General features: G+C 47.3%; 1 protein-coding gene across 1 annotated transcript in view; it reads right to left on the minus strand.

Moving 5' to 3' along the window:
• Positions 1 to 274: 274 nt before the first annotated feature.
• Positions 275 to 14,609, minus strand: part of CELSR2 (cadherin EGF LAG seven-pass G-type receptor 2) — a 164,237-nt gene continuing 149,902 nt past the window's right edge. The window contains exons 33-35 of the mRNA XM_082246686.1: positions 12,352 to 12,528; positions 557 to 655; positions 275 to 480 (exon numbers count right to left, since the gene is read on the minus strand). Of these exons, the coding sequence (XP_082102812.1) occupies positions 314 to 480; positions 557 to 655; positions 12,352 to 12,528 (443 nt within the window). The 3' untranslated portion in view covers positions 275 to 313. The remainder of the gene's footprint in view (positions 481 to 556; positions 656 to 12,351; positions 12,529 to 14,609) is intronic.

Here is a 14,609-nt window from a genome sequence, read left to right on the forward strand (position 1 = left end):
CTGTGAATACTTATGTACATGTGATTTTTTTTTTTTTTTTTTTTTTTAATAAACTTGCAAAGATTTCAAACAAACTTCTTTCACGTTGTCATTATGGGGTATTGTTTGTAGAATCTTGAGGAGAATAATGAATTTAATCCATTTGGGCATAAGGCTGTAACATAATAAAATGTGGAAAAGGTGAAGTGACGTGAATGCTCTCCGGATTCACTGTACGTTGTACAAGTATTTTATTACAGGAGCATTCTGTCTTTTATTTTAACACCCCAGTTTATTTGATGATGCGTTTTAAAATGCTTGAATCTTACCTTACCTACTCCGATTCAGAGGACTCTTTCCTTGCTGTGTCAGTAACACTCATAGGTATGGTTGTGCCCCCATTTGCTTGTCCCTGTATGCTTTGTTTTTCTCTACCAGAAGGCTTTTGTCCAAGTTCGTTATGGATCTGATTAATAACAGAACGTTGCTTCTTCAGAATTCCTGCAACAGGTAAGCACAAAAGTAAGCATTTGGTCACTGAATATAAAGTACCCCAGTTCAGTTTAGTTTCTCTTACCTTTCTGTGGCTGAAGTGCTGCTGGTTTAGGTGATGTGTCAGGTGGAGCCATTGGAAGCATCTCTCCATTAGCTATCGTCTTTTCAGGAGCAATGTTATCTGTAACATTCGAGGAAATAACCAGATCTTAAAACCAAAACCCCAAGGTGCAAAATGTAGCTACCATGCATTACTTTCAATCAACACACTTAAAGAGGAGGAGTGTGGGATTATAAAAAAAAATAAACATTCATACTCACTTCTATGGCTGCAGCTGTCCCTCACTGGCTCTAAGACCGAAAACTGAGCGATCACATGACAGCTGATCACTCAGTTTTGGGTCTACTCTAAATCACTGCTCTGCTCTGCCCCTCCAGTACTCACTGGAATGCCAAGCTGTGGAGGGGGAGGGAGCCTTCCAGAGCCTGGACCAGCTCTGAGATGTCAGCCGACAGTTCTAAATAGACAGTCCAAGGTATTTAAAAGAGACATGGCAAGTTTTTTGAAGTTACAATTTTTTGGAATGTGAAGAAAATAAAAAAATATATTTTTTACAGTTTCTTACATACATGCAGTACAGAGAATGCATTAAGGTAAATAAAACAAAAAAACAAACTTAAACCCTTACAACCACTTTAAACACAAGCACATCCTCCTTGGGGATAATCAATGCTCTGTAATATGGGATACTGCAGGACCTACAGGGGATGTTGTCCATTTTTTAAACATAACTCTACTCAAAAGGGTACAGGGCTGCAAGCCATTTGGGAGGTGTGAGTAGCTTGTCAGTATTTTGCCCATCCCTGTAAAGGTCGACTGGAAATAACAGGTGCACTGTAAAGGTATTGGTGGTTTTAGGGTCCCTAAAAGAGCCTAGACCAGGGATCCTCAAACTACGGCCCTCCAGCTGTTTCGAAAGTATACATCCCATGAGGCATTGTAAAACTCTGACATTCACAGACATGACCAGGCATGATGGGAATTGTAGTTCCTGAACAACTGGAGGGCTATAGTTTGAAGACCCCTGGCCTAGGCTAATGACAGTGCTAGTAGAAGCTGCAAGCTGATCCTCAAGATTGAAAGTAGTGCGAATCGCATCAATAAGAATTTCTGGGGTCTCGAAGTTTGGAAGTAATGGTGAAGGTAATGGTAATGTTGAAGGTCAGAGGCCGCTAAGGCCACAAGCAGGTCAGATAAAGGTCCTGCAGGGGAAACAGTAGAAGTTATGCTTGTGGTCTCTGAGGTCAATTTTGAAAGTGGAATTTAGCCCATAACTCTAGAATGACTGCAGTGAAATCCTCGGGGGAAAAAAACAAAGAGGGGGCCATGCTGGACAGAGCTAAGCAAGACTCTAAGGATGGCATACATTTAAGCAGAGGGGGTGCACTGCAGGCAGTCAGTACCAGAACCCCTAGTGAATAGTGAGCTCAAGGCCCCCAGTACAACGGGAGTGTTCCCTATGTGTCTAAGGTCTCACATTTTGCACTGCAAGGCAGGGGCAATGTAAACCAGGCTAGTCCTTAGATATTCATGAACCAGCTGCTGGTAGCAGAAGGGGTTAAATAGGCTAGAGGTAATCCAGTCACTATAGGCTGCCAGCAGGGAGGATAAATTTGCATGCCACTTGCAACAGGAGCAGCAGATTTGAGGTGTCTCCACAAAGCTGATTGGTGAGAATAAATGAGCAGACGCAACACTCCACTCAGCAGTATATTTGCCCTTAGCACCTCCGCATTAACCACTGCTGTGGTAAATCACCAGAAAAATTGGATTTTTGACTTACCGTAAAATCCATTTCTTTTATGTTTATAGAAGGACACAGCTCCTGAGAATCTTGACTGGTGGGTTATACTGCCCCCTACAGGAATAGGACACTAGGCAGAAAAAAAAAGACACGACTAGGCCTATGGACAGTGCCAGGGGGTATACTCCCCCTCTCTGCTATAGGTACTCAGTTTTGTCACAAGCAGTGTCAGAAGTATTACAACTCCATAGAGGGGCAGTCTTGCTACGCCTATGGGCAGTTCCAGGGGATATACTACCTCTTACTGCTATAGGTACTCAGTTTTTGTTGCAAGCAGTGTCAGAAGAATTACAACTCCACACAGGGGTGGATACTGTGTCCGTCAATGAACATCAGAGAAATGGATTTTACGGTCAAAAATCCAATTTTCTCTTTCGTTCATTGACGGACACAGCTCCTGAAAAATCTTGACCAGCGGGAGGGACGTCCCAAAGCAGTGTCAAAACATGAGGGGTGGGAACAGCAAAAAAATTCCCAAGGCTAAACCGTAGCCAGCCAGGTAACAGGAGCACAACAAAAACAACTGGAGTCCACCTGAAACATAACTCCCCCAAAGAGGGAACAGACCCTGTCAGAAGCCTGTCAAACCTTGCAGCCCAAAGAAGCATCTGTAGATGCCAACACATCCACTTTATAGAATTTCGTGAAAGTGTGCACCAACGACCAGGTGGCCGCCTTGCACACCTGCGTGACTGACGCCTGATGACAGAAGGCCCAAGAAGCACTGAGCGCCCGACTAGAATGCGCCTTCACAGGGAAAGGAGGAATCTTGATCGAATAGGCCTGAGTCATTATCTGTCTGATCCATCTTGAAATGTTCGCAGAAGGACAGTCCTTTTCGAGGCCCATCTTTGGGCACAAATAACGAGTCTGACTTCCTAAAAGACTCAGTAGCTGCCAGGTACTCCCGAATTGCCCGAACCAAATCCAGGGCATGCAATGCAACCTCCTTATGATGTTTTGGCCTGGGACACAGTGAAGACAACACAATGTCCTCATTCAAATGGAAATCAGAGACATCAGCCCACTTGAAAAACATTACAACCCAAAAAGGGAATAAGCCCCCTAAACAGCAGCCTGAAAAACCTTGCGGCCAAAAGAGGCATCTGCAGATGCCAACACATCCACTTTATAAAATCTTGTGAAAGTATGCACCGACGACCAAGTAGCCGCCTTGCACACCTGCGTCACTCCTGATGATGGAAGGCCCAAGAAGCACTAAGCACCCGCGTAGAGTGCGCCTTCACAGGGAAAGGAGGAACCTGATCCTTAATCAAATAGGTCTGAGTCACCTTCTGTCTAATCCATATAGAAATGGTCGAAGATGAAGCAGCTAAGTCCTTTTCGAGGCCCATCCATAAGCACAAATAGCGAGTCTGACTCCCAAAAAAAACTCTGTAGCTGCCAGGTACACCCAAATAGCCCGAACCACATCCTGGGAATGAAACGCAATTTCCTAAGGATGTTTTGGCCCCGGACAGAGGAAAGACAACACAATGTGCTCATTCAGATGGAAATCAGAAACAACTTTTGGAAGGAACGACAGACAGGGGCGAAAAAACACCTTAACCTTGTGGATCACCAAATAAGGGGAACGACAAGACGCCGCCAATTCCGAAACCCTGCGCGCAGAGGTGATAAAAAGGCGACCAAAAGGCCACCTTCTGGTACAGCCTAAGCATCTGGAGAGCTGAAAGCACCAAGTTGAGATCCCAAGGCGGTAGTGGGGACCACACTGGTGGAGTCAAATGTCGACCCCCCTGAATCAAAGTATGCACCAGGGGTTGCGTGGCCAAGGATTGTTGAAAGAAGACCTCCAAGGCCGACACCTGACCCTTAATGGTACTCAAGGCCAATTTCTGCTCAACTCCCTGTTGAAGGAAGGTCAAGTCCCGAACCACCAAAAAAGAGCGAACACCAAGCAAATCACATCACAAAATATACGCTTTTCATGTACAGTGGTAGATCTTCCTAGAAGTAGACATCCTAGCCTTCAGTAGTGTGGTAATCACCTACCCAGAAAAATCTCTATCCTTCAGCACCTGGCTTTCAACAGCCAAACCGTCAAAGCCAGCGACTGTAAAGCAGGATGAAAGATTGGCCCTTGGGACAGCAGATCCTCTCTAAAAGGTAGTCTCCAAGGGACGTCGGCGACCAGCCGCACCAGGTCGGCGTACCAAAACCTACGAGGCCCTTCCAGGGCCACAAGAATGACCGGAATTCCTTCTGCCTCGATCCTGTGCAAGAGTCTTGGTACAAGCTTGAGGGGAAGGAAGGCATAAATCAGATGATACTGGCCCCAAAGGGTCACCAGTGCGTCTGGTGTCCGCTAACAGATCCCGTGACCATGCCACAAACCTGTGCCCCTTCTGGTTGAGCGGAGAAGCCAACAGATCCACCTCGGGGGTGCCCCACTGGAGACACAGCTGATGAAACACCTCTGGACAAAGAGACCACTCCCCTTGGTCCAACGCCTGCTGACTGAGATAATTCACCTGTCAAATTTTCCACCCCTGGAATGTGTACGGCAGAGAGGGCTGGAACGAAACGTTCTGCCTACCGAAGAATGCTGGCTACCTCCAGAGCTGCCAATATACTCCTTGTTCCACCCTGGCGATTGACATAAGCCACGGTCGTGGCATTCTCCAATTGATTTCACACCGGACACCCCTTAAGCGATCCATCCAGTGATTTAGGCACGGCCCAATTGCTCAGAGTTCCAGGACATTGATCGGAAGTCTGAACTCTTCCAGTGTCCAAACTCCCTGAGCGGAGTTCCAACCCAGGACACCTTCCCCACCCAGACAGACTGGGAACCCTGGTGACCACTGTCCAATACAGGGGGAGAAAAGATTTTCCCTGGCAAAGAGCTGGAGAACGAAGCCAAATTTGATTGTCCAGAGACTTCGGACACTTGTCCCATTTGGCCAAGATCTCCCTTTGCAGGGACCTCATATGGAACTGTGCAAGCTGGGCCGTCTCGTAGGAAGAAACCATTAGGCCCAGCACTCTCATGCAAGTCTGGAGGGAAGACCAGCTGCTGGACAGCAAGAGATGAATGGCTGCATGCAACTTCTGGAGTTTGTCCAGAGGAAGGAACACTCTGGCTAGAGCCAAGTCCAGAGTCAGACCCAGATAGTCCAGTTCGTGGAAGGAACCAGAGCAGACTTCTGAAAATTCAGAAGCCAGCCAAACACCCTCAGAGTCTGTATAGTGATGTCCACCTCCTCCATCAGAGCAGTAGGAGAGTCTGCTTGCAAGAGAAGGTTGTCCAGGCAGCCCAGCACTGCAATTCCTCTCTGACGTAATGTAACAACGCCGTCACTGGAGCCAAAACCTTTGTGAAGACCCAAGGAGCAGAGGCGAGACCAAAGGGTAACGGCACAAACTGATAATGCTCCTCTCCCAAGGCAAAGCGGAGGAAGCGTTGGTGACAGACACATATTGGAATGTGTAAGTAAGCATCCTTGATGTCAATAGAGGCAAGGAAATTTGCCAGACCAAGTTCGCTTGGATCCTCCTGAAGCGGCCTTGAAAGGCTTTGAACCCTTGTCAGCCGACCTCGAGGAGCAAAAAAACGTCATGGACAGGCCACGTCTGCGACGAGGTTCCTTACCTTTACTAGTCTGTGGAAGAAAGGTGCTCTTCCCCCCTTGAGACTCTTAATGATGTCATCCAGGATAGCTCCAAACAGGCGATCTCCTTGAAGATCAGTTAAGGCTTTTTTTAGCCACTTGGGCCACAAAACACGCCTGAGAACCACTGCCGAAACAGACAGTCTAGAAATCAGGGGAGCCGAATCCAAAGAGGCATCACAGATAAACTGTAGCCCCTAGACCAACTGGTCCACCAGCTCCGCAAAGGCAGGGGGAACTGCTTACCCTCCAGGTCACGTCATAAAGGCTTAACCCACTCGGTCAGAGTTTGTGACACCAGGGCAATGGTGAAAACCAGTCTGAGTGCTGAGCCGGCCACAGTGACCATACTGCGGGTCACAGCTTCCGCCTTTCTGTTAGCCAGATCCTTAAAATCCGGCGATTCATCTACTGGAATCATGGTTGCCTTATTCAACCTGGAAACCAGGAGATCCACCACCGGTGGAACAGTCCACTTCCTAAGGAGGGGCTCTTCAAATGAGCACCTCATTGTGAATCGCTTAGGGACCACAAAGGGTCGTTTTGGACGTTCCCACTCTTTTGCAACAAATCTTCAAAATAGAAAGGAAACTGAAACACCTTTGCCACTCTAGATGGCTTGTGAGTACCAAGGGTAACTCCGCCGCAGCTTCAGCTGCATCCTCCATTTTTAAAGTTTCACACACAGACACAATCAGTGTGTCCACCAGCGCCTTTTCGTGCGTGCCTACAGGAGTGGAGGAATCATCCTCACAATCTGAGAACCAGGGCACGTGGTCGCAGGCCCCTCAGGGCAGGCCCCTGTCTGTGGCGGCCAAATCACATTCAGAATCTGAGGAGACAGGTGAAGCAGTGGAAGGTGGGGGGCGCTTTTTACTACCCTGCCGCCCAAAAGCCACCTCCACCCGGGACATAAAGAACTCCAAGACCGCTGTCAGTGCATCAATGGATGGTTGGGACGCAAAGGGCCCCGCAGGCTCTGAGAGGGGGTCCGTATCAGGGTGCAAGAAAACCAGACCACATGGAGATGCAGGTAAAATAAGGCAGTTTATTGGAGCAAACAACAATAAACGCACAGCAAGGGAAAGGAGCGAGATCAGGAACAGTCGGGGTCAAGTCCAGAAGCGGGTAGTCCTTCAAGCTGGGGTCGAGTCCAGAAGCGGGTAGTCTGCCGATGCCGGTCATCTGCCGAGGCCGGGTCGAGAACCAGGAGAGTCGTCAGCCAAGCCTGATCAAACACGGAGGAAAACTGAGAACAGAAGACTGCTAGCAGTGATGCACCTTGGAGCAAAAACACAAGGGCAAGGACTGCAACCCATCAGGTGATTGATATAGTGAGGTGTGCAGCATCATCACTGTGCGACACCCAAGCAGCAGACAAGTGATGATGCAATCAGAGTTTATAAGAGGCTGCAGTCTGCACATGTCCAAAATGGCTGACAACAGGACAGTCAGGTAGGGAAATGTGCTCCAAAGACTCCATGAGGAATAAGGGTACCCCACAAAAGTGCAAAAAAAACACTGCTAAGGGACACCCCCACTGTGCTGGTAACACCACCTGGTCGCCAGCCACAGAGCACCCCCCGATCCTGCAGCAGAGAGATGAGAGGACCCCACCAGACTCACCACCCCACCAGGCAGTCACTGGCAGCACCAGGATCAAAGCACTCCATGTGCGGTGTCTAGGAAGGAAAGAGGCCCAGGAGTCAGCACCAGGAGATGAAGAGGGGCTCCCACAGCTAAAATGGACTTCCAGAAGGCTCCACAGTAATGGCTGCCATTCAATTCAGTGCCGGCCTAACACAAAATCATGGCCACCAGCCTATACAGAAAATAGGCTACAACAAAATGGAGGCCCCGCGCGGCTCCCAAGCACCCAGGAGGGATCCCTGGGCCCAGGCAAGACAGAGCAAGAAGGGGGGCCGTGGCAGGAGCCCCCCAACAGGTACAGCCCCCCCCACAGTCAACGCACCCCCCCGCCCCTATCTCAGCACCGTGCCCCAGCCCCAACAGGTAGCCAGACCACCATACAAACCCAGTATAGGTGGAGAGGGGGATCAGGGGGCAAAGTGGTGGGATAGATTACCCACCAGACCATCAGACTCAAGGGAGGGGCTAACGGGAAGGAGGGGGACCTGGGGGTCTGACCGTCCCAGGGAGGGGCCCAAGTCCACCCCAGGGGAAGAGGGGGGATAACTACTCGCCATACCAGGAACCAGACGGCCACTACCCCAGACTCCAGACAGAACCTCTTTGCCGTCAAAATGGGAAGGCTGTTGGCCAGGAGGAACGCTGCGACGCATGCCGAGACCCAGTCGTATATGACCTCACGAGGCGTTTAACTCCTAAGCCATTCCCCATCTGGTGGGCTATGTCGCGGCCAACATAGCGCGGAGCTGAGGTCTGAGTGTGCATGCTAGCTAGACTGGGGTGACCACTGGATCTAGATTATCCATACCGTCGCCCAGTCCGGCAGTTGATTCTAGATCTCACAGGAAAAAAACTAGGGATGCACCGAAATGAAATTCTTGGCCGAAGCCGAATAATAATGAAATGTTTGGCCGAAGGCCGAATACCGAACGCGGTGTTTCGCATTTTTTCCATTTATTTTGCCAATTTTTTGTCCTCTCTCTTGTCCTCTCGTGTCTCTCTCTCTCTCTCTCTTGTCCTCTCACTCTCTCTCTCTTGTCTTCTCATGTCTCTCTCTCTCTCTCTTGTCCTCTCATGTCTCTCTCTCTCCCTAAATGTTACTGTAGGGAATGGGATTCAGTGCACACTGCAGCCTTGTACCATAGGGTTAATGTTAGTGACACTGTAGGGATTGGGAAGGATGCTGGGAATGGAAATCAGGAAGCATGCAGGCAGCCTTGTAAATTTTAATTGCAGATACAGGGCACTGGGCAGGTCAGGGTTAATGTGGTAACATCAATTACTCAGTGACAGTCAGTGTCAGTGTGGACTTACAGTGTGGACTTACAGTGACAGATTATACAGTGACAGAGTCAGTCATAGTGGTGGTAGTAGGAGGCTGGAGGTGGACTAGTAGGAGCCTGGAAAGGAGCACAGCCGCATACATACATTACTCACTCGTGCACTGCAGCCCGCCCCACACATTCAGTGAGTCTTACTCTCCTCCCTAGTTTTTTCAATGGCACATTCAGGAAGCCAATCACGCCGTGAGTAGCGGCACAGCGGAACCAATCAGGTGTGCAGGCACGCGTGATTGGTTCGCTGTGCAGCTAATCACGGCGTGATTGGCTTCCTGAATGTGCCATTGAAAAAACTAGGGAGGAGAGTAAGACTCACTGAATGTGTGGGGCGGGCTGCAGTGCACGAGTGAGTAATGTATGTATGCTCACCGCTGAAGTTTCCCGGCTTCCCCTGCCTAACACGGAAGTCTGTGAGTCCTCCTGTCCTCCTCCAAGTCCCTTCCCCCTGTAAATATCGTGACCTCGGCGATATGAATATCGCCTACGGCCACAGAACGATAGTCGATATCATATCGACTATCGTTCAGCCCTATTGTTCGGCACAAAATTATTCGGCCTTTTGACTTATTCGGCCGAACACCGAAAGTGCCATTTTCTCCATTTTCGGCCGAATAATGTTCGGCCGCCGAATATTCGGTTCATCCCTAAAAAAAAACAGGAGAAAAAATCTAACTAAAAAGGAAAAATTGCCAGGACCAGAGATCTAGGTCCTTACTCCTGACTAGGCAGAAAAAAACTGAGTACCTATAGCAGAAAGGGGGAGTATACCTCCTAGGACTGCCCATAGGAGTAGTCAAGCTCTTTTTCTGCCTAGTGTTCTACTCCTGTAGGGGGCCAGTATAACCCAATGGTCAAGAAAATCAGGAGCTGTGTCTGTCAATGAACGAAAGACAAACGAGAATTTTAAATGACGCCCCAGTTGTGTTTATAACAAGGTAGTTCCCAATTCTTACTCACAAAGTGAGTCTTCAGGGACAGGGTCACACCTGGAGCTGTACCATGGCTCTGGATCTGGAAAGGGATACATGGCTAACGCAATACACTCAGGTCTGGAAAGCACCACAATGCAGAGTCAAGTGCCCAGGGGAGTCTGGGTACAGCCTCCAAAGATGATCCAGGTAACTCAGTATAGAGACCAGCAGAAGCAGCTTGTAGAGGAATTCTGATTTAAAGCGGAGTTCCAGCCATTCACTCACCTGTCCAACGGTCCAGCGATGCGGCCGCCCGAAGCCTCGATCCTCTCCCTTGGCATCACTGCTGTGGGCACCCGGCTGTGACAGTTTGCGGCTTCACAGCCGGGTACCCACTGCGCATGCGCGAGTTGCACTGCGCGCCGTGATTGGCCGGCAATCTTCTGGGACCTTTGACATGTCCCAGAAGATTGCAGGCAGGGAGGGGGAGAGGAGAACTTCCGCTCAGGGCGCCGCGGCGCTCCGAGCGGAAGTGGGAGCGGGTACCTGTCAAAACTAGGTACCCGCTCCTCCCCCGAAAAAATGACATGCCAAATGTGGCATGTCAGGGGGTCAGGACTCCCTAAAGCGGAAGTTCCACTTTTGGGTGGAACTCCGCTTTAAGAAAAAAAATAGCTAGACTTTTCTCTGCAGTGCGGAAGAAAAAACTCCACCCTTCATAGACACTACCAAAAATAAAACCAAGGCGTGCTGACAGTAGGAGAAATTTTACTGAAAAATTATTTGGTTGCAGCCAAATACCTTAACAGCAATATGCTTTTTACAGCAAAAGATAAAAGAGGAAAAATCCCAGGGAGCCAGAAGTGTGTACTGTGCTTGCCCAGTTTGAAATATTTAAAGAATAATTACCCCAAGCCTCATCATTAAGCAACTTTTATATAGGGTTAGGAGGTAAGTAGGAAATTAAAATTCTTGGAAATAATAAAAGTCCCATGTTACGGAGTATACTAGAATATACGTAAATGAAAAAAAGTAGATGATCATTAAACTAGTCAGAGAAAAACCAAGGGAATGTCATTTGGACCTACCTAACAAGACTTTCAAAGATCATGTCTGCTGGAGCAGTCTGATGTTTCCAACCACCTGACATAAATCACTTTCTATCTGTAATGGATGCCTCTAAGTTTATGTTAATTTTTATATTATTAATCTCTGTAATTATTTATTTTAAGGTGGACACATAAGAAACCCATTAACCGGTTGCCGACTGCACACTGTATATTTACTGCGGCAGTCAGCCCCGGCCAGGCCTGTCACCGGGTTTTGAGCCAATAGCGGGAGAGCGCGCGGCCGCCTCGGCTCGTTCACAGAGGAGTGCGGGCGTGTGACCGGCGGACCCGATGTACGATCGTCGGTAGAGCGGGAGAAAGGTGGATGGCTTATGTAAACAAGCCGCTTGTCATTCTCCCCTGTGTAAAAATGGAGATCAGACGGTTCTACTATGTAGAACCGTTGATCTCTGTTTTTACAATAGGAGACATGTCCCACTACAGTTAGAAACACGCCCCTAGGACACACTTAACCCCTCCCTGTCCAATACAGTTAACCCCTTCCCTGCCAGTGTCATTTTTACAGTAACAGTGCATATGTATAGCACTGATTACTGTAGTAATATCACTGGTACCCCCAAAAGTGTCAAAAATGTCAGTCAAGTGTCCGATCTGTCCGCTGCAATGTCGCAGTACCGCAAAAAAAAAATCGCATATCGCCACCATTACTCGTTAAAAAAAAAAACACCAAAAATGACAAAAATCTTTCCCTTTGTTAGTAAACGCGATAACTTTTGCGCAAACCAATCAAAATACGCTTTTTGTGATTTTTTTTACCAAACATATGTAGCATAAAACAAATTGGCCGAAAATGTTAAACAATTTTGATCTTTACATTTTTTTGGGGGAATTTCATATAAAAAAAGGGAAAAATATTGTTATTTTTGCAAAATTTACGCTCTTTTTTTGTTTATAGCGCATGATCAAAAAATCGCACAGGTGATAAAATACCACCAAAAGAAAGCTCTGTTTGTGGAAAAAAAAGGACGTGAAATTCGTTTGAGTACAGCATCGCACGACCGCGCAATTGTCCGTTAAAGTCACGCAGTAAAAAATCGCAAAAAAAACCCTGGTCAGGAAGGGGGTAAAATCTTCCGGGGCTTAAGTGGTTAAAATGTTTCTTTGTGTGCTAGAAACGGAGATGCCAGATGGCCAACTGTCATACCAAAGTTTTTTGAAATACACTAAATATAGGCTTGTGATTCTATTTTTCCAATACCAGTGTAAATTGGGTCAAGTAAATCCTGTCTATAGATTTTGTAATTTACATAATTTAAACAATAAAACCAAATATCTGATTGGCTATGATGGGTAACTGTGGCTTTTTGCAAATCAAGTGCTTCTTAAAACTTCTAACATTAATGTACCTTTTTGAGAATTTTGTAAATGTTTCTCATTGTTGAGGTTTGTTACAATATCCCAACTTGGGACCCTTGGACTATCACCATCTTCTTCATCACTGTCTGAAGACTGAGTGGATGCAAAGGAGCAGCTGTGGTCATCATCATCATCATCCACTGAGAAGTCACTTTCTGAGTCAGAATCTATAAAATATAAAGGATGTGTTAACACAATAAACCCTGTTTAAATTATTCCAAAACAGATTTAGACCCGAATAAGTATGTTATGCTATGAGATGCCTGTATTCATAGAACAGCCACCTAGTATCCAAGCCTTTACCAAAATGTTTTTTTTTTTTTTTTGTTAAAGAGGCTCTTTAGCTAAAACATTTCCCAGGAGCTGTACTGCTCCCCCCCCCCCAAATCCATAAATACTTACCCAAGTCCTTTCTCGATCCAGTACTGTGCCTGTCTGCAGCAGTGTTCTTCCCTCTCCCTGCTCTCACAGGACACAGAGGCAGCAGTGGGAGCCATTGGCTCCTGCTGCTGTCAATCAAATTCATTGAAGAGGCCATGCCATGGGCGCAAAAAGCCTGATTTGGGAGTTTGCCTGCACAAGTGCCTCCATAGCAGCGGGCATGCTATGGGGGCACTCGCAGAAGAGGAGGAATAGAAAGCACAGATGGGAGACCCCAGATGAGGGGGTAAGGGATCGCTCTGTGCACTACCGATGCACAGAGCAGGTAAGTATTTTTTGTTAATTATTTTAAAGAAAAAATTGCCCTTATAACCAATTTAACCACTTGCTTACTGTGCTATAGCTGAAAGCTACAGCGTGGCTCTGTTGTTCCGGGAGGGCACTCATGGATGTCCTCCCGGAACCACGCCCCCTGCACGCTCACTGTGGTGCAAACTAGGCGCGCTCTTTGATCGATGTTTCCTTTGGACAAAACTGATCACAAATCAGGGGTCAAGGGCCAATCACAGCGGCCCTTTACCATGTGATCAGCTGTGTCCAATCACAGCTGATCACAATGTAGACAGACTTGCCAGTTATTGGCAGTACTTTCCTAACCTGCTGCTACAGTGTGAGGAAAGCAGAGCCTGTAACTGGCCACTGTCACAGGGGACATGTACACAGATTATCAAGGCACTGATCATCAGGGCCCTAATGATTAGTACAGCCCCATCAGTGGTGCTTATCAGTGTCGGCTATATGTGCCACCTATCAGTGCAGCCTCATCAGTGCCAATCAGTGCAGCCTCATCAGCACACATCAGTGAAGGAGAAACTTAAAAAAAGTGTTTTTATTTTCATATTTTTCAGGGTTTTTTTGGTTTCTTTAGCAAAAAATAAAAAACCCAAGTGGTGATTAAATACCACCAAAAGAAAGCTCTATTTGTGTGAAAAAAGGTGATAAAAATGTCATTTGGGTATAGTGTTGCATGACTGCGCAAATAACATTCAGAGTGTGACAGCACTGAAAGCTGAAAATTGGCCAGGGCAGGTAGGGGGTGAAAGTGCCCAAGAGAAGACATTATTTTTATACACATCTGTTTCCTCCATTTTTCCTCCATTTTTCCCAATGAAATCCACTCCGCTCTGTTTATTATACACAGAAATCCTAAAACAGGCTCAAGGACCTAGAGCAGGGTTTTTCAACCAGCATGCCGCAGGGGTCCCCAGGGGTGCCGTATCAAAATTACAGAAAGCCCTGATACAGTCCGATGATTAAAGGTTTCCTGTGTTAACTTCTGTGTGTGAGGAAATAGGGAGAGCACATCCCGTTCCTCCTTCAGGCTCTCTCCTCCCCCTACTGCTATCTATACTATTGCCGGCAAAATAAAACATCCTTAAAGATCTTAATAAAGACTCAAACCTGGAGTTTCAGTCAGATTCGAAAGGCTTTGAAACACCTAATGTGTATTTACATCTGAAGGCTGGCAGGCAGCCAAGATTCTGTTTTAATTTAAAAAAGTTAAAATTTGTGTGTCTGTTGTGAACTGTGAAGATGTGTCAGGGTGCCAGGAAACCAGACCACACGGGGATGCAGGTAAAATAAAGCAACTTATTGGAGCAAACCATAAATGCACAGCAAAAGAGAGGTAGTGAGAGCAGGAACAAGCCCGGATCAAGTCCAAAAGCGGGTAGTCATCCAAGCTGGGGTCAAGTCCAGAAGCAGGTATTCTACTGATGCCGGGTCGTCTGCTGATGCGGGTTAGAGAGCCAGGAGAGTTGTCAGCCAAGCCAGGTCATACATAGAGAACAGAAGACTGCTAGCAGAG

The sequence above is a fragment of the Pelophylax lessonae genome, assembly GCF_965119305.1.
Source record: "Pelophylax lessonae genome assembly, chromosome: 2".
In the NCBI taxonomy this organism is placed as follows: Eukaryota; Metazoa; Chordata; class Amphibia; order Anura; family Ranidae; genus Pelophylax; species Pelophylax lessonae.